The sequence below is a fragment of the Cricetulus griseus genome (genome assembly GCF_003668045.3).
Source record: "Cricetulus griseus strain 17A/GY chromosome 1 unlocalized genomic scaffold, alternate assembly CriGri-PICRH-1.0 chr1_0, whole genome shotgun sequence".
Classification (NCBI taxonomy): Eukaryota; Metazoa; Chordata; class Mammalia; order Rodentia; family Cricetidae; genus Cricetulus; species Cricetulus griseus.
The window spans coordinates 161,873,507-161,891,377 of record NW_023276806.1 but is presented as its reverse complement, the minus strand read 5'-3'; the positions used below and the strand labels follow the sequence as shown (position 1 = coordinate 161,891,377).

Below are 17,871 nucleotides of genomic sequence, written 5' to 3'. Positions count from 1 at the left end.
TCCCTCCTGAAGAGCATTCTTCAAGACCCCCTCTAATGACAATATTTTCCAAGGTGACCTTTCCTCTGTACTACCACAATAGAGCCTTTAATGACTCTATCATTTACTTTAGCATTTCACATAGACGGTTCCTGAAACAGAAATTGGGTCTACATTTATTCTGCATCTTACACAGTGCTAACCACACCAAATGAGCAGTAAGGAAGGGGAAGAAACAAAGTTCCAGGAAAGGGAACAGACTGGGAAACTGTAAATCTGGCTGTAGGAACTGGAGTGATGGCTCAGTAGTTAAGAGCAATTGCTTATCTTACAAATAAGTTGGGGTTTTTTTGGTTTTGGTTTTTGTTTTTGGTTTGGTTTGGTTTGGTTTTTGTTTTGTTTTGTTTTGTTTTTGTTGTTGTTTTGTTTTTTTTGTTTTTTTTGTTTTTTTTTTTTTTTTTGGTTGTGAGCCTAGCCTTTAACGGCTGAGCTATCCCTCCAGCCCAATAAGTTTTTGTTTGTTTGTTTGTTTAATTTGGCTCTAGTCTCTAGGAGTCTTTGGAATCTACTAACTTCACGTACGTAGATAAATCATGACATCTCATTCACTTTTACTTTCTGATTTGTGAAACCAAAGAGACAAACCAAATGACCAGCAAAGCAGCCCTTCCAAGACTCCAATTCTGAATTCAATCCATTCTCTTCTCAGAAATGTTTTTATATTTATCAGCAAAAGAAAATCTAATATTCTATCGCTAAATCATGCTGCATGGGTCCTTTAAGAAAGAAATGGCACAAAGTTTGCAAACTGCCTAATGCAGTAAATGCTGATCATCTTTCTGGCCACTGAGTGCCTTCAGTTCAAGTGTTTCTCAAAGTATTCACGATGGTTTGAATCAGAATTTGCCCCACAGACTCATAGGTTTGAATACTTGGCCCCTGGCTGATGAAACTGTTTGGGAAGGATTAGGAAGTGTGGCCTTTTAGGAGGAAATGTGTCACTGGAGACAGGCTCTGTTTCAAAAGACTCAAGCCATTTCCAATGTCTCTCTTTATGCCTCCAAATTGTACACCAAGCTTGAGCTCTCAGCTGTTCTTGCCGACATGCCTTTGCTCCACCATCATGGACTCTAACTTCTGAAACCATAAGACCCCAATTAAATACTTTCTTTTATAAATCACTTTGTTCATGGTGTTTTATCTCAGCACTACAAATGTACCTACACTAATACCATAATCAAGATATTCAATAAACATATATCAAGTACTGTCATCACCACTATTGCCTTCCCAGACCTTTCTAAACCTCAATAACACCTTTCTTTTAGTAAGCTAATGAAAGATAAGAAGAAAAAGTAGAGTGAGGAGGAAGAGGAGTAGTAGAATTTCTTGAAGTACCCTAAGGGCTTACTGGCAATGTTCAAAGACTGAGTTACAACAGATTATACATGCAATGTTTTTTCTTCTTTCTTCAAATGTGATCTAAATCCAATCAGAAGAAAACTATAATAGTCAAAATGAAACGTCATCTAAAAACAGATATTAGAGAAGTAAAATATAACTAAACGCATGGAGACTAACCCCTTAATTCTAGTGCTGAGAAAAAGGTTGACAAGGTAAAGGAAATAAAAGGACTGACATTTACATAATTTAAAGTTTCATGTTATGCCTGTTAGCAAAAACCACCTGTAGAGTTAATTTTAAAAAACCACATTCTAGGATCTAAATTAATAATATAAATCACAACCTTTAAGATTCATCAAAATACCCCTATTAAATGCTAAGCATTAAAATAGACACATCTACAAGACAAAGTTGAACTCCTTCAAAGAGATACAAGATCCTCTCATACTATGGTCACTACCCACCAGAGTAGCCTCATCGTTCACCCATCCCTGAATATCATCTCACTACTTAAACTTAACTGTTCATCTCCCCCAGGATCACTTGCTCCTTGTATGACTCCATACATTTACAAAAGCTAATCCCTCAGCCTGACATGTCCTTCCCTCTCAAGCTATAAATATGCCCTCCTTCCTGAAGCTTATCGTAACTGCCTAACACCCTCCTCCAAAGTGGCTCCCACAGCACTCATCACTCTTCTAGTTCACAGCACTGTAATTACTTTTTGATGTTCACCTCCCCAACCAGGTGCTGAGTTCTAAAGGGAGAGCCACATCTTATTAAACCGCATCCTAGCTCCTAGCACAATGCCTGAATTCTACTGACACTCAACATAAACACTGCAGAAGACAAAGTTAACTATGAGAACTATTTCAAGTTTTTCTATTGAAGAATATATACATTTAATAGCATGGTGGATCTCAACCAGTAGCAAGTTAACCTCTAGAGGACATTCGGTAAAGTCTGGAGATATATTTGGTTGCCTCAAAGCAGGTACAATATTGGAAGAAATGTGGCTGCCATTTACGGAATACAAGTCAGGGATGACGTTAGCCATCAACAAATGCACCCCTACAACAAATAGTGACTTGATCACAAAAAAAAATGTCTTGTTCCAAGGTTGGGAAGCCCAGTTGTCATCTGATTTATTCAAATATGAAGATTGAATCACACATCTCAACAATAACCATTAAATACCATATTTTTGTTTTGACAGAAACTTCTTGAACAGATAGACACACAACAACACTAAAAACAACCTTCCCATAATCCCAGTGCTTCATAGCATCTGTTATAGTACTGCAAAGCATCCCATGTTTTTTCAAAGCCAAATTGTATCTACCAGAAACAACTCCCAAATGAGAAGTCGCTGTTTATAAACTTTAAACATGAAGACTCCTTTTCTCTTGTGTAACTAAGACAAAAATACAATCTGAGGCGCAAGATAAATCAGTGACACCAGGACTAATAAAAGTCCCCTTAAGTAAAGAGAGGAATCAATCACACACAGAAGCTCCTGTGAACAAAGCAACTGATGGCAAGAGTAAAAGGGCATGCATGCCCTTGCTGCCAAATCACTGCTTTATCAAAAAAAAAAATTAAAAAAATATTGGCAAAACAACTGCAGGAGGGAAAGAAAATCAATGTCAATACAGAGGGTCAGAGACATGAGTTAACTATGTCTCCTCTGAGTCAGGACCAAGTTTCAGATGCCTTCAACCTTTCACAGCGAGGTCTAAGCAGCAATCTTCCCTTCCTGTGTACTGGGTGATTCAACTCTCCTTGGCACATTCCTTGACTAAATACTACAAATTCACTAAGTTCTTGTCCTTTGAACTAATTCTCCTACCTTCTGGGTAACATCTCTTCACATTTACCAGTCTCAGAAGGGAGCGAATGGAAGCTATCCAAAACAAAAAAAAACTTGAGTAGGCAACTCTTATTAGAAGAGGTTTTAATTATGTTATTCTAGGAACTGGTACCTAAACAAAACACCTACAGCTTTCCAACGCTCTTAACCTTTTTTACCCTCGTGATTTTCCAGATTTTAAATTGAGATAGCCCTGGTAGAAACTAAACTGGAGTGCATTTGCCGTTCGATCCAGTTATTCTTGAAAAAGTAAAATAAGGTTTTTTTTTTCTTTTTTTTTTTTTTCTGGGGCTTGGAGAGAAAAATGCACTTGTAATTCTTTCAAAGTTTCCAACAGTGAGTATTATCTTCCTTCTCTGCTGACTTTGCCAGTTAAGCGTCTTCAGTCCTAGGACTCGGGCCCTCGCTAGGCCGGGTCTCCCGTTACCCCTCCGGTGTGGTGCAGATGAGTAAGGCTTGAGGCAGGTGCATGTCGTGGGGAGGTGGAGGCACGAGGGGACAGGGAGGGGACCCGCAGGCCCCCACATACCCCCGCAGCCCCCTGCAGCCGCGCACCCACAGGCGAGGAGCAGGGAGGGACGCGCGGGCACCACACCCTCCAGACCGCCGTGACAGCGCGGCGCGGGAGCCGGCCCCGGGGCCTCCGGGCTCCAGCCTGCGCCCCGCCCCACCCGCGGCCCGGCTCCGACAGGACAAGCAGGCCTCGGCGGCCGCCACTACCGGGCCTAGTGGAGCCCGGAGCCCAAGCCCGCCTCGGCTGCCCGGGATCGGGATCGGGATCGGGATCGGACGCTCTCACTCACGTGCTGCCGGAAGGGCGCTTTCACACACTTACCCTCTGCAAGATCCTCCTAAACATGGTTTGGCCAGCCGCCGCCGCCGTCGCCGCCGCCGCGGGGACTCTCCGTGCCGTGGGCGGGTTACTCACGACCGGAGGGCACGAGGGCCGGCAGGCGACCCGGGAGGAGGGCAGGAGCGAGGCGGCGGTGGACGCTGCTTGGGCGGCCGGGACTTCCTCACGGACGGAGAGGCAGCGAGCACCAGCCAGCGAGCACCGAGGCAGCAAGCGCCCGCCTGCCGGGCCGCCCCCGTAACTGACAGCTGGGCGGGCCGGCCCCTAGCCGAGGGGCGGAGTCGCTGCCGCCCCGCCTCCTCGGCCTGTCCATCGGCTTGGAGGGCGGGGCCGGAGGAGGGCCGGCCCGAAGCTCCGACCAATCGAAAGCGGGGCTAGCGTGACAGACAGGAAGCTGGTTCCTGGGCTTCTTCCGGCGAGCGCTCCGGGCGCTGGACCGTACTTGGGACTCTAGAGGGCTGCGTCCGGACAGAGAAGCTGGGTGGCGATCTGTGGGTCACTCCTGGAGGTGTCTCTACCCGGAGCTGGAGAAATGGGCTCCAAGGCCAGCTTCTCGGACGAGCGCCAGCCTGAGATGGAAGTTTGCTAGCGCTCTAGACACCGCGCTGACCCGGAGCCGAATCTTTATCTTGGCTGGAAAGGCTGATTTCGACCGCCAAGCGCCAGTCCAACGTGGGCCAGAGAAACCGAGACCTCCTTCACTGTGCTAGGTTTCCCTCTGCTTTTCCAGTCCCGGGTTATCCGCTTCCTTTCCAATGGCAGCCAGAGCCACAGTGAAGCATGGGAGGAGGCTGGGTTTTGAATTAGCTAGAGTGTTTGGGTTCATCCTCTTGTGAGAGGGCAAAGGTTTCTTCATTTTATTTAGCTAGGGCCATCTTTGGTTTAAACTGAAACTGACCCTTCCCTCCCCTTTTCTACCCTTGCCGGTAAGAAAGCGCCCAACCGTGTTGTAGATATTTGTGGTCCAAATGCCCCAGCTAACTTCGTGTTCTTGGCCTCTGTTAAACTGCGTGCTTGCTTCCCCTTGCAGCTGTCAACTGGGATGTGGTTTTTCTGTACTGTCTCTTAAAAACTCCCTGTAATATACATTCAAGATTGCTCTGATAAGTCCAGGCAATCTCAGTGCTTGGGAGGCTTCTGACAGGTTCTCAGTGCCTAGACTACACAAGGGAGAGTTGGGATCCTAAGGGTGCCTGATGACCAGGGAGCTGAGGTAGGCCCAGGTTTGGGGGATGTCTGCGGCAGATTCCCAAAGATTGTGCAAAAAGAGGCATTTTTAACAACTCCGGAAGTAAGGTTTCTCCGTAGCTCACAATACTGAGAACTTGTGGAAAAGCTGAATACAGTGTCAATTTCTGAATCAGAGGGACCGCCTAGACAATACTAGCCCTTGCTCAGGGTTCTGGGTGGCTACCAGGTCGTAGAACATTGTCTTTTTTGTATTGTGTAAATTGTTTGTTGCATCGTTTATCATTTTTGGGAAAAGTGAAACGATGGGTCAGAATTCTTCTACCTAAACAACCCCCCTGAACCTGATGAAGTCTCATTTTAAGGATTTCCAGAGAAAAATCCCAGGAGTCCAGAGAATAGGCCTGTATAGGAAAAAAATAACTACTTTTTGTTCCCTTGATTGCTTGTAATTTCAGATGGACTGGCAAGCCGAAGCATCATTAAACCTTCCGCTTAAGCACAAAGTGCAACAGGTGGTCTTTAGTTAACCAGGCACCTGGAGCCAGCTCCCCTACATCCTGGCCTAGAGGGTTCTGGTAGAAGAGTCCAAATCCTGAGTTAAAAAAAAAAATGCTGACCCTTCCCCTAACACCATTTTTGTTTCAGAGGAAGGACAAGTCTTGGGGTTAAGGGGTAGGGTCAAGTCTTGGCCTCTGGTCCTAGCAGCACCCCCTTAGAAGGAGCTGTACTGCCTGGGGCACCAGCCACGCAAAGATGCACATCACTGGAGGCACCTGACCACTGACTCATCCTGACTCTGACCCCCAGTCCTCTCCTGACTCTCTTTTGGAGGCCTCATTGTCACCTGCTCCTCTTTTAGGGAACACCAGGCCTCCCTCAAGCTGCCAGTTGCAGGGTGCCTTCCCTGCTTCCCACTTCATGATCCTCTTCAGGGCTTTCATCTCTGGCTGTTCTCTCCTTGAGGGAAGCCCCCGTATGGATAGAAAAGCAGAAAAATCTCCCAATTTGTGATGATTTATGTTCCATTCTCCACTACTGATTTGTATACTTAAAGATTCCAGAACCCTCTTTCTCAAACCCCAGAGTTTAATCTCTCTTCTAGAAATGGTGGTTTATACACACCAACCAATTTGGGCAGACTGTCAGCAGCTACTTGAGAGAATCAGACAGGAAGCCCAGAAGCTGGTCTTAGGGGAAGACAGGAAGCCAGCCAGTGACCCTGCACTGGTTGAGAAAGCTTTTTTTCTGGGCAACCAGATTGGAAGCCACTACAAGGTAAGGAGTCTCTTAACTCCTTTCGCCACACTCTGTTGGGAGGTCACCTGGCTGCCACTAAGTACCCTACAAATTTGTCTGAATAAGGTAGGTCAGGTAGTTAGGGTTCAGTTGAGTCCAGTCTGCTTTTCTGGATTGCCTTCAGGAAGCTTATCAGACTTACACTCTGATTGAGTCGGAGAAATATTGAGAAAACTAGGAATTGAAATTGCCTCCCAGGTATACAATAGAAATACCCCAGAGGACAGGCAGACCAGGAAATTAGCAAAGATAATGGTGGCTGCCTTCTGGGAGTAGAGACCTTGATGTATAGGATTTATAAAAGAAGAAAAGGAGCTGACAGAGACAGCTATCAAGAAAAGGACCCCCTGTAAAAACATTAATACACCCACTGTAAAGTGACTGGTCATTGGAAAGATGGATACCCAAACCAAAAGATGAAAGGCTGCATCAGTACCCCAAGTAGATTCAGACTGGTGGGGTCTGAGCTCAGCCACCACCCAGGATTACTTGGAAGGGGGTGCTCCATCAATTCCCTTGTGATTATGGGGCTGCTTGGTTTTGAATCAGACACTGAGTAAGAAATACTGTGATACAAGGAGCTACCAATTCATAGATCTACTCCTGGACCTCTAAGTAAACTGTGGGCTTGGAGAAAGAGACTGTGACCCATCCTTTCCTACTTAGGTCTAAATCTCCATACCTTCTGATGGTGCATGACCTTCCACACAAACTAAGGGCAAAAATATGTTTTGAAATGACATTAAATTGGACTTTAAAAGCCCTAAAATTATGGACAAAATTTTACTAAATGTTCCAGTGGGGAAGAATATATTCTATCACACTGTCATACTTTGGAGAAAAAAACATCAGGACTTTTATAAGACCTGCAACAGAAATTTTCTTTTGTTTGGGCAGAGACAAATCCACCCCCGAACTAGCAGCCCACCAATCCCCCCAGTAATAGTGGAACTAAAAAGCAATGCTATTCCTATCAAGATAAAGGAATATGCTGTGACACTGGAGGCAAAACAAAACTGAAGTTTGAACTGATAGACAACTCGAAGCTGGTATATTAGTCCCCACCACTCCATTATTGCCTCTTAAAAAACTGGGAACAAATGATTATAGGCCAGTCTAAGAACTCCAGAGAGTGCAGAAGAGTACAGGGCATCCACCCAACAGTTCCAAACCCATGTTGTCTTAGTTAGGGTTTCTACTGCTGTGATGAAATACCATGACCAAAAACAAATTGGGGGAAAATGGGTTTATTTGGCTTACACTTCAGCATTACTGTTCATCACCAAAGGAAGTCAGGATAGGAATCCAAACAGGGCAGGATGCTACTTACTAGCTTGCTCTTCCTGTCTTGCTTAGCCTGCTCTCAAAGAATCCAGGACCACCAACCCAATGATGGCACCACCCCCCAGGGGCTGGGCCCTTCCCCATTGATCAGTAATTGAGAAAATGCCTTACAGCTGGGTCTCATGGAGGCATTTTTTCACATAAGGCTCCTCCATTTCCAATAACTGTAGCTTTTATCAAGTTGATGTGCAAAACCAGCCAATACACATAGACTCCTGGGTTCAGTCCCTTCCAAGAAGCAGATTTATACTCTGCTAGATCTAAAAGATGCTTTCTTCAGCATGCTCCTACCCAAATCAAGTCAGCTGATAGTCACTGTTGAGTTGGTGGACATGGACATAGAGACGATGGCCAATTAACCTGAAGGAGGCTCCCTCCGGGTTGCAAAACCTCCCAACTTTATTTGATGGAATGCTCCACAGAGATTTGCAGGCATTTACTGAGATTATAATCTCATATAATATGTGGTTGACCTGCTGGCAGCTGAAGCTGGAAGATGGTCTCCATGCCACCTTGACTGAATTAACTTTAGAATCTGGAGAAGAATGGGTGGGCCTACTTCCCTTTGCCTTTTTTAGGGCTCAGTGTACTCCTTATGTAAAAGTTTGACTTCATTTGAAATTCTTTTGAGGAGACCTCCCATTCTCCCTCTAATAGGGTTAGAACTAGCCGCTGAAATTAGCAAACCTGAACTACTTTAGTTCATACAGGCTCTACAGCAGATGCAGGAGTCCATGGTTGCTTTCCAGACTCCACTGCCTCATCCACACCCCTTTCAGCCAAGAAGTAAAATGTGGATCAAGAGACATCCAGCTGAGAGGACCACATCTGGTCATCCTGACCACCCTAGTTGCTGTCAAGGTAGATAGATAGCATCCATACCTGGATACATCATTCCCAGGTCAAGCATGTCACAGGAAATGATGACACAGCTCCTAAGAAATGGACCGTCAGCAAGACCTGTGAGGATCCACTAAAGATAAGACCAACATGAGTTTTAAGCTATTGTTGATGTTTTATCTGACTATATTCCCTCCTATTTTTTTCCTGGGATCCAAATAACCATCCCTGGTCCCTATACCAACAAAGCTGACCCTTATGGTATGGAAGTTTCATCTAAATGCTGTAGGCAACCACAAGACTATAGTTGTGCCTTCTTCCCTGTAGCAGGCTGTGTGGAAATTGTACACCTCACTTTTAATATCAGGGACACCTGTCCAGAGAAATGTATATCTGCCCCTATAACTTAGAGAACTGAGACTTGCCTTATGTGTGTCAGTTTCATGTATGAACAAACTCGCTCAGAGAAAAAGGACCCTAATTACAAGGGTTGTCCACACTGGGGCTTGCAAGTACCACAGTACCTGCCCCCACTGAGGAGAAGGAAGTTCATCCTCGATTGGGAGATGGGTGTAGTAGAGTTACCTGTGAAGTTCTTGACCCCTAGGACAACAGATGGGAAATGGGTCATTGGTGCTTCCTTTAGATGGGGTTAGATTGATGCCTCTGGTGGGATCCAAAATACTGGTCTTTAGAAGCTTCTAAACATATGCCTTTCTTTGATCCTACCCACAGGAAAGAGGCCTGAGACCACTTGGTATTTGAGCCTTTTCCTCCCCAGCCCATCTCACTCACAATTCCACCTGCCAGCACTCTCCTGCCCCAGACCTGCTTTCTACCACTGCTGCCATTTCTCCTGCCCCTGTCCCAGCAGCAGAGCTCACCAATTCAAGCAACTTCCAACCACAGCACTTTCTCTCCCCCTTCTACTAAACCTACTCTTCTGACCTCCCTAGAATCCCTAGTGACCATGATAGGATTGGTATAGCAACGAATAAATACTACTAACCCAAATATTACACTTGGCTGCTGGTTCTATATTCTCCACCCCACCCCCCACTCCACCCCACCACCACCTCCAGGACCCAGCCTCCATCATTCCCTCAGACTGGGCAAATTGCCTGTGCAGACTAGTTCACTCAACTATCAAATCCCTTGACTTAGATTGGATCCACACTGAAAGGACCTGCTTTTATTCAAAGAGCTATGGTATGTCTAGATCCACCATCAAGGTTTCAAACCTCCCAGGAACTACTTTACTGCCCAGAAGAAATTTTTTGGCTTGCATGTGCTACTTGGCTGTTTCCTTGCTTATCTATATGGCATATGTATAAAACCCTGGTATCCTTGTTTCCCTGGATGTGTGTTTATGATGGTCCAAGAGGAAGACACCATTTGTATTCACAAACCCTTCCAACCTCCCCATTCAGAAAGAAACATGCAGCCCCCTCCCCCATACCTCTCCTAATATGCTTAGGAGTAGCAGGGGCTACTCTTGGTACCACAGGTTCAGTGATGGCTGACATTAGCTCAAAACCTAGGACTTTATGTTTGAAAATCTATTAACAAGTTGGAAGAATGGGTGGAATCATTAGCTGATGTGGTTTTACAGCATGGCAGGGCACTTGACCTACTCTACGAAGGTTATTGTATGGCTTTAGGGAAAAAAATGTTTCTATGCAAACCATCTGGAAATCATTAGAGATAATTTGACTACATCCTGAAAAGAACATTGCAGAAAGAGAAAAGGCCTCAAACAAAAGAATGGTTCCCCTCCTCATTTTCAGGGTCTTCCTGATGCTCCTTGTGTCTTTGGAAAAAGATGCTTGAAGATTTCAATCAGCCTCCTGGACAGAATGGTGCTCCCAGCTAGCGCCTAGCTCTGGCCAGGTCAGCTCCAGGTGTTCCTAGGAGAAAGAATACTGCTCCTGAGACCCACCAAAGACAAGCCCGCTGGACACCGTCCACCAGCAGGGGAATTCCCTCTAGTGCCCATAGCTCCTGCCCCAGGAGACACTGCTTCCTTCCAGGCAGAGAATTTACCTAGGCCTCAAAGGATGGCTGTCCCAGCTTCCTTATTCACATTCCTGCCTTGGCCTTTGAGACCTGCCAGCACAGGAGATACCCCACCACCACCCATTCCCTGCCTTTATTGGTGAGTTGCTATCTACAGAGTTGCTCTGCAGTGGCCTCTGCTGAGCATCCTGAGAGCACAGAGCTGTAACACCTCTTGATGGTCCCTTATGTAGGCAACCCGAAGTCTACCAAGAATGTAGGTCTGTAGCACTCCCCGTCTCTCAGTCAGTTGATGCCCATTTCTACTTTCCTGTTAAAGTTTGTGCTTTCCCATTACAATTTCTCCCACGTGGGAAAAAGGTTCCCTTTGTTTTTCTTTTACTGTCTGTCCACTCCATTTTTAGTGCAAGACAGGAACCCAAGAAAGAAATATCAACTGTCTCAATATGGTAAATCCCGCCACTCACTATAACTCAGGGGTTTTCTATATGCACACACATTTTTAAATATTACCTTTTGTGCTATTGTTTCTGTTTTAAGTTTGCAATTAAAATGCCTTAAATTAACCCAGCATATAGACTCAAGCCTATAATCCCAACACTTGGAAGGTGGAAGCAGAAGGACCAGAAGTTCAAGGTCTTTCTCTGCTACCTAAATAGTTTAAGCCAGCCTGAGCTACATGGGACTATGTCTCAAAAAGAGTGGGGGCAGGGCATGATGCTAAATGCCTTTAATCCCAGCACTCGGAAGGCAGCGGCAGGAAGATCTCTGTAGGTTCTAGGGCAGCCTGGTTTACATAGAGTTTTCCAGGAAAGGCAGGGCTACATAGAAAAACCCTGTCTCAGAAACCCCAAATCAACAAGTAAATAAATACATTAAGCCTAAGCTATGGAAAAGATAGTATTTGAGAGCAACCTGGGTGTATTACTTTTCTATTGCTGTAGTAAAACACTATGACCAAGGAAACTTCAGAAGGCTTTATTTGGACTTACAGTTCCAGAGGGATAGGAGTCTGTCACCATCACAGTAGAGATGGGGAGGCATGGCAACTGGCAGCCATGGTGGCAGGAATAACAAGCTAAGATTTCATATCTTGAGCCACAAGCAAGACACCAAGAGAGTTAACTGGGAATGGCCAGAGTTTTTTAATCTTCAGAGCCTATTCCCAGTGACATACTTCCTCCAGCAAGGCCATACCTCCTAAACCTACCCAGAGACCTTGGTTTGGTCTCTACCAACTAGAGACCAAGTATTCAAATGCCTGAGAATAAGTGGGATACTTCATTCAAACCATCAAACTGGGCCATATAGCAAACCAAAATGAGAATTAAGACTGAGAAGAATAGGCAACAGAAGATACAGTGACCATTTGTACATTGTTTTATGACACGTTAAATTGATATCAGCTATTTTCAAATGGTGAAAGCCTAAAAAAATGAGATTTTTTATCTTAATCATATATTATTGAACTATGTTCATAGGAAAAGCTGGTATATTTGCTGTTCCAGGAATAGGAAAAAATTCAGTGTATTTAAAGGACTATGAAAAGACAAAAGATAAATGCATGCAAATATGAGAAAGAGCTCTAAAATATAGGCTAGGCAAAATGGTAATATTCTTAATACAGTATATTTTCATTTCTGAATTATAGATTTCAAACTTAGCATAAGGCAAACTAACATAAAAATAATTACTTGAAATGGAAACAACAAAAGAAGAAAGTTGGATTCAAATAGGCCATCTCACTTATTAGAGCCACAGGCCTTGCTGAGTGTCTCTGCCTGTCTCATGAATTCCTCTTTGTAACAGTAGAAACCGTTCATATTACTAGTTCAGACATGGAATTGAGAGAGTTCCCTAGGGCTACCTAAATGGCAAATGGTGAAGACAGCATTCTGTCTGACATCATCATACCGAATCATACTTGACCCTCTTAAAAAGTAAATAAAGATATCTAGTTTCTGAACAGCTTTCTCCATTTCCATGCATCTTTAACTTTTTATTGTGAAAATTTCACATCGAAAAATAGAAAAATTATAAAATGAAAACTCACATACCTACAGCCCTACTTCAGTAATTATTTATATTTTGCTATTTTATTTTCATTAATTCTTTCCTGAAATTTATAATATTTTTGTCCTGGAGCTTTTCTTTTTTTGCCAGATGGATTTTATTAGTTATAAATTAAAAAAAAAAAAGCCAATGTGTCTCTAATACAAATTTAAACAGGACAATAGTAACATCATGCTCCTAAAATAAACAGTTCCTTAATATAGTTAATATTCAATTCAATTTCAACTTTTCTTTTTATGAATTTCATCTTTTAATTGTGTGAGACAAGCTCTCACTATGTGGTCCAGGCTTGCCTCCAATGCTGGGCTTAAAGGGTTACACTTGACTGTCAACTTTCCTTGGTTATTGCAAATGTATCATTTTAGAGTTTTTCACATAAAAAATAAATGGTGTGTATGTCCCAAAATAGAGTTCATAGAAGTCTCTCAATTTATCAATTGTGACTTGAAAGTAAAATAGCCCCAGTAGACTCCCATACTTGAACACTTGTTTCCCAGAGGGTGGCACTGCTTTGGAAGATTATGGAACCTTAAGGAATGTAGCCTTGTGGGAGGAAGTGGGTCACAAGGGGGTGACCCATGAGGGTTTAGAACATTGGTTCTCAGCCTGTGGGTCTGACCACCTGGAGATCAAATGACCCTTTTACAAGGGTTGCCTAAGACCATCTGCATATTACATATTTACATATGATTCATGACAGTAGCAAAATTAGAGTTACAAAGTAGCAATGAAAATAATTGTATGGTTGGGGTCACCACAACATGAGGAGCTGTATTAAAGGGTCACAGCATTGGCAAGGTTGAGAACCACTGGTTTAGAACCTAGCCCTGGCTCTACTTCCAGGTTGTTCTTTGCATATTTGTATCTTGTCTACATACAACAATGTGATTGCTGCCTAGAGCTATTGCCATCCATTCCCGGATATGATGGACCATAATCCCTTCTCAAACCATGAGCCAAATAAATTGGTTTTGTTGGATATGTCATCACAGGAATAGAATGGCACTTTTGGAAGAAGGAACAGCACTTTTCCTTTGCTCATTCTCTCCCTTTTATTTTTTAAATCTGGAATCATGAATTAACTTCATAACAAGCCTCATAATTTTGAAGAAGTAGAGTTGTGTCTCTGTGGAATGTCTCACAGTCTGGATTGGGATCATTAGCACGTTCTTCCACCTTCAAACATTCCTGTACGCTGATGGGTGGATTATTTATTTATTTATTTATTTATTTATTTATTTATTTATTTTTAAATTAGAAAGATTATTTTACATGTTAATCCCAGGTCCCTCTTCCTCCCCTCCTCCCCTGCCCCCCCCCCAACTAATACACTACATATCCCACACCCTTTCTGCTCCCCAGGGAGGGTGAGACCTTCCAAAGGGGGTCTTCAGAGTCTGTCATATCCTTTGGGTTAGGGCCTAGGCCAACCCCCTTGTGTGTCTAGGCTGAGTGTATCCCTCCATGTGGAATGGGCTCCCAGAGTCCATTCCTATGCTAGGGATAAGTACTGATCCACTACAAGGAGCCCCATAGATTTCCAAGGTCTCCTCACTGGCATCCACATTCAGGGGATCTGGATCAGTCCCATGCTGGTTTCCCAGCTATCAGTCTGGGGTCCAAGAACTGATGGATGGATTATGAGGTATTGTTTGATTCAGGTGCAGACTAAACAGATTTAGGGAAGACAAGTATAGGTAGAGCTGGTACCACAGCTTAGTTTATTAAAGCAAACTATAACTGGTTTGTTAGACATGCTGAATCTGTGCAGACACTACCCTGTTTTTCTTCTCTCCATCTACCTTATAACAAGCAGATCTCCCTTTTAAAACTCCTGGATGGTGTTTCAGACCCATCCTTCCTGTGCGGTGTGACTCTCGAATGTAAGAAGACTCTCACTTTTAACTGTGGAACATTTCTGTTCCGTCCAAATTAAACTTTAATTTCTGATCCAACTCAGATTATCTGTCCTCCCTCCTACTGCAGTTGGTAGGCAGGGGTCAATGTGGAGGAAAGTGGACCTGCCTGCATTTATTCCAGGTATCGGGCAGTCCCTATGATGTCTTCTTGATCAACAGGGAAAACTGTCTGTTCTGCCCAGAGGTGGAATAACCTGCCCTTATGTCAACCCCTTGTCCCACCCCTGCAGCAGAAGTTCCAGCCTATTCTTTGGGTCTCTTTGGAGGCTTTAAAGTCCCGGAAACACTTTTCAGCTTCTTTCCAAACTCTCTTGCCTCCTAGAGTAACCCAAATGCAGCCCAGAATGTATCCCTCTAGGAGGAAAAGTCCAACATCCCGTTTTAGACAGTTCCCTGGGCGCTTCTGAATGCTCACTGCCAGCCAGCCAGGTGGTATGGTGGGGGTCATACATGGCTTTAATTCCAGCACTTGGAAGGCAGAAGCAGGCAGATCTCTAAGAGTTCAAGGCCAGTCTGGTCTACAAAGCAAGTTCCAGGACAATTAACACAAAGAAACACTGTCTGGAAAAACAAAACAAAACAAGGAAAAGAATGTTCTTCTGTTTTCACTAGTCTCTGTTCTATCTAGACAGAGAAGGAATGCCCCCACATACTCTTTAAGCAAAGTACCCTTAAAAGTGCATCTGCCCAATGGGCCCTGACTGACTCAGTGTAGGGGAAGCTGTAGCCACGCCGGTGGTAGTCTGTACAGCAAGAAGCAAAGAGAAACCGAAACCGAAAACGCAGTCCCCCCTACTCACTCTGACCACGCCCTCACAAGCCCTCAGGTACTCTTGTAGCCAGCCCCTAAGAAGGCGTGGCTACAGCTTCCCCTACAACTCAGGAATGACAGCTGACAGCTGAGAAACCTGCGTAAAACTGCACTAGGCCCTCTGAATGTGGATGACATTTGAGTGGCTTGGGCAGTTTGTGGGGCTGCTCACAGTGGAACCAGTATTTATACCTAGTGCATGAACTGGCTTTTTGGAGCCCATTCCCTCTGGAGGGATACCTTGCTCATCCTAGATACAAGGGAGAGGGCCTCAAGTAATGTGACAGACTTTGCTGACTCCCCAGGGGAGGCCTCACCCCGATGGCCAGTAGGGAGAATGTAGGGGAAGGGGGAGGACAGGAAGGAGAGGGAACTGGGATTGGTATGTAAAATAAGATTGTTTTAAAAAATTTTAAAAATGCATCTGCCCTAATGAATTTCAGGTCTTTCCTGCTGTGTGTTGTTTAGAATGGTGGTTGCCTTCTGTCTTAGATTTCTATTGCTGTGATTGAAAAAAACACCATAACTAAAAGCAATTTGGGGAAGAAAGGGTTTAGTGTACCTTAAAGCTCTCAGGCCACACTCCATCGATGAGGGAAGTCATGGCAGGAACCTAGGATCAGGAACTGAAGCAAAGGCCACGAAGGAAGGAATGGAAGGAATGTTGCTTACTGATGTGCTTCTCCTGGCTTGCTTGGTTTGCTTTCTCATACACCCAGGAACAACCTGACCACAGGTTGCACTGCCTGTATCAGATGCTGGACTTCTCCTCCTTTCGAGATGCCTTCTGGTCTGCATTTGGGTTACTACAGGAGGCAAGTGAGTTTGAAGGGATCGCCTGGACTCTAAGGGTTGAACAGTGGGATGGACCCTCTCACATCAATCACTAACCAAGACAATACCCAATAGACTTGGACAATCTTATGAAGCAATTTCCCAACTGAGTCCCTCTTCCCTAACGACTAGCTTGTGTCCAGTTTGACATAAAACTAATCAATACCTGGTCATCAAAGTTGCGTTCTTAGCCAGGCAGTAGTGGCACATACCTTTAATCCCAGCACTTGGGAGGCAGAAGCAGGTGGATCTCTGTGAGTTCAAGGCCAGCCAGATCTACAGAGTGAGTGAGAGTGAGTGCCAGAACAGCTGAGGCTACACAGAGAAACCCTGTCTTGAAAAACAAAACAAAACAAAACAAAAACCTCTATTAAGATGTGTACATATTTTGGGAACTCCTCTCTCTGTTGCAGTAAGGCCTGTGCATGTGTTGAGAGCCCCTCTTCGAAACATGGGTTAATTCTTGCACATTTTTGTCAGGACCAGAGATGGAGTCTAAATTCTTGGAAAACAGGAAAATTCTGATCCACATAAGTTTAGTAAGACCTGAGGGCCTCTGGGTGTGGCTGAGGTCTAAGGATTGTCAGTAAAATGATTGCCTAGCATTGGCAAAGGACCTGTCCTCAATCCCCAGCACCACAGAAAAACAAAGCAAACCAACCAACATTGATGCTGACTTCACCTCTGGCTTTGGAAAATTATACAGAATTTCCTGGTTTGTTTTCAAGAGAAGAGTGTAGAGAAAGTCCAACTGACGCAAAACTTCCTAGGTGGCTTTGCCAGGTATCAGTGGAGTGTTAGCTAACAGATTCTCATCTTCTGTTCTTCCCCAGAAAGGACTACCTGGCCTAGCACATTCTACCAACAGAAGCAAGAAATAAAAAACATTTGCCAAAACAAGATAAAGAAGCAGGTCACAGTGACATAAAGTCTCAACAAATGCGGGTGAAATGAGAGGATCACTGTGTTCTTTAAAATTCCAGATTTGTGTGTAAGGCTGGAAACTTGTTTACTTCTGTGTTTTATTGGATGCAACCTAAAAGAATTATAATTGATGTGTTAAGATCTGTGTATGTGTATTCTGTAATTAATGGTTTTAACTAAAATTACGGAGTAAGGATTTGCTTGTTGGGGCCATAAGGAGAGCCAGAGTAAGGAAATGACAAGTGGTCTATGGACTTGAAGAGTTGTCAGGAAACATTTTTATTTGGTTCTCAGCCCGAGGGGGAAGAATCAATAAACCAAGAACTACAGGTGATAAAATAGTAAGCTTGGGTAAATGACCATTGATGTGGATAAGGAGGAGTTGTATTTATTACAGCAAATTGGGCCCAAGGAAAGAATGTAAAAATGTGTGGAGGACTGGAGAGTTGGCTCGATGGTTAAGGACACTTGCTGTCCCAGGCTTGTGAGAAGACTATGGATACAGTTCTATGCCAAC

General features: G+C 44.2%; 1 protein-coding gene and 1 long non-coding RNA gene across 2 annotated transcripts in view; one reads left to right on the top strand and one right to left on the bottom strand.

The window, feature by feature from the left end:
• Positions 1 to 4,360, bottom strand: part of LOC100758601 (early endosome antigen 1) — a 90,915-nt gene extending 86,555 nt beyond the window's left edge. Inside the window, exon 1 of the mRNA XM_027394125.2 lies at positions 4,089 to 4,360. Coding sequence (XP_027249926.1) covers positions 4,089 to 4,112 — 24 coding nt within the window. The 5' untranslated portion in view covers positions 4,113 to 4,360. The remainder of the gene's footprint in view (positions 1 to 4,088) is intronic.
• Positions 4,361 to 14,383: 10,023 nt separating this feature from the next.
• Positions 14,384 to 17,493, top strand: LOC113839349. Its single transcript, XR_004771954.1, has 2 exons — positions 14,384 to 16,415; positions 17,264 to 17,493. It is a non-coding gene; the product is annotated as an uncharacterized LOC113839349 (long non-coding RNA).
• The last annotated feature ends 378 nt before the right edge of the window (positions 17,494 to 17,871 follow it).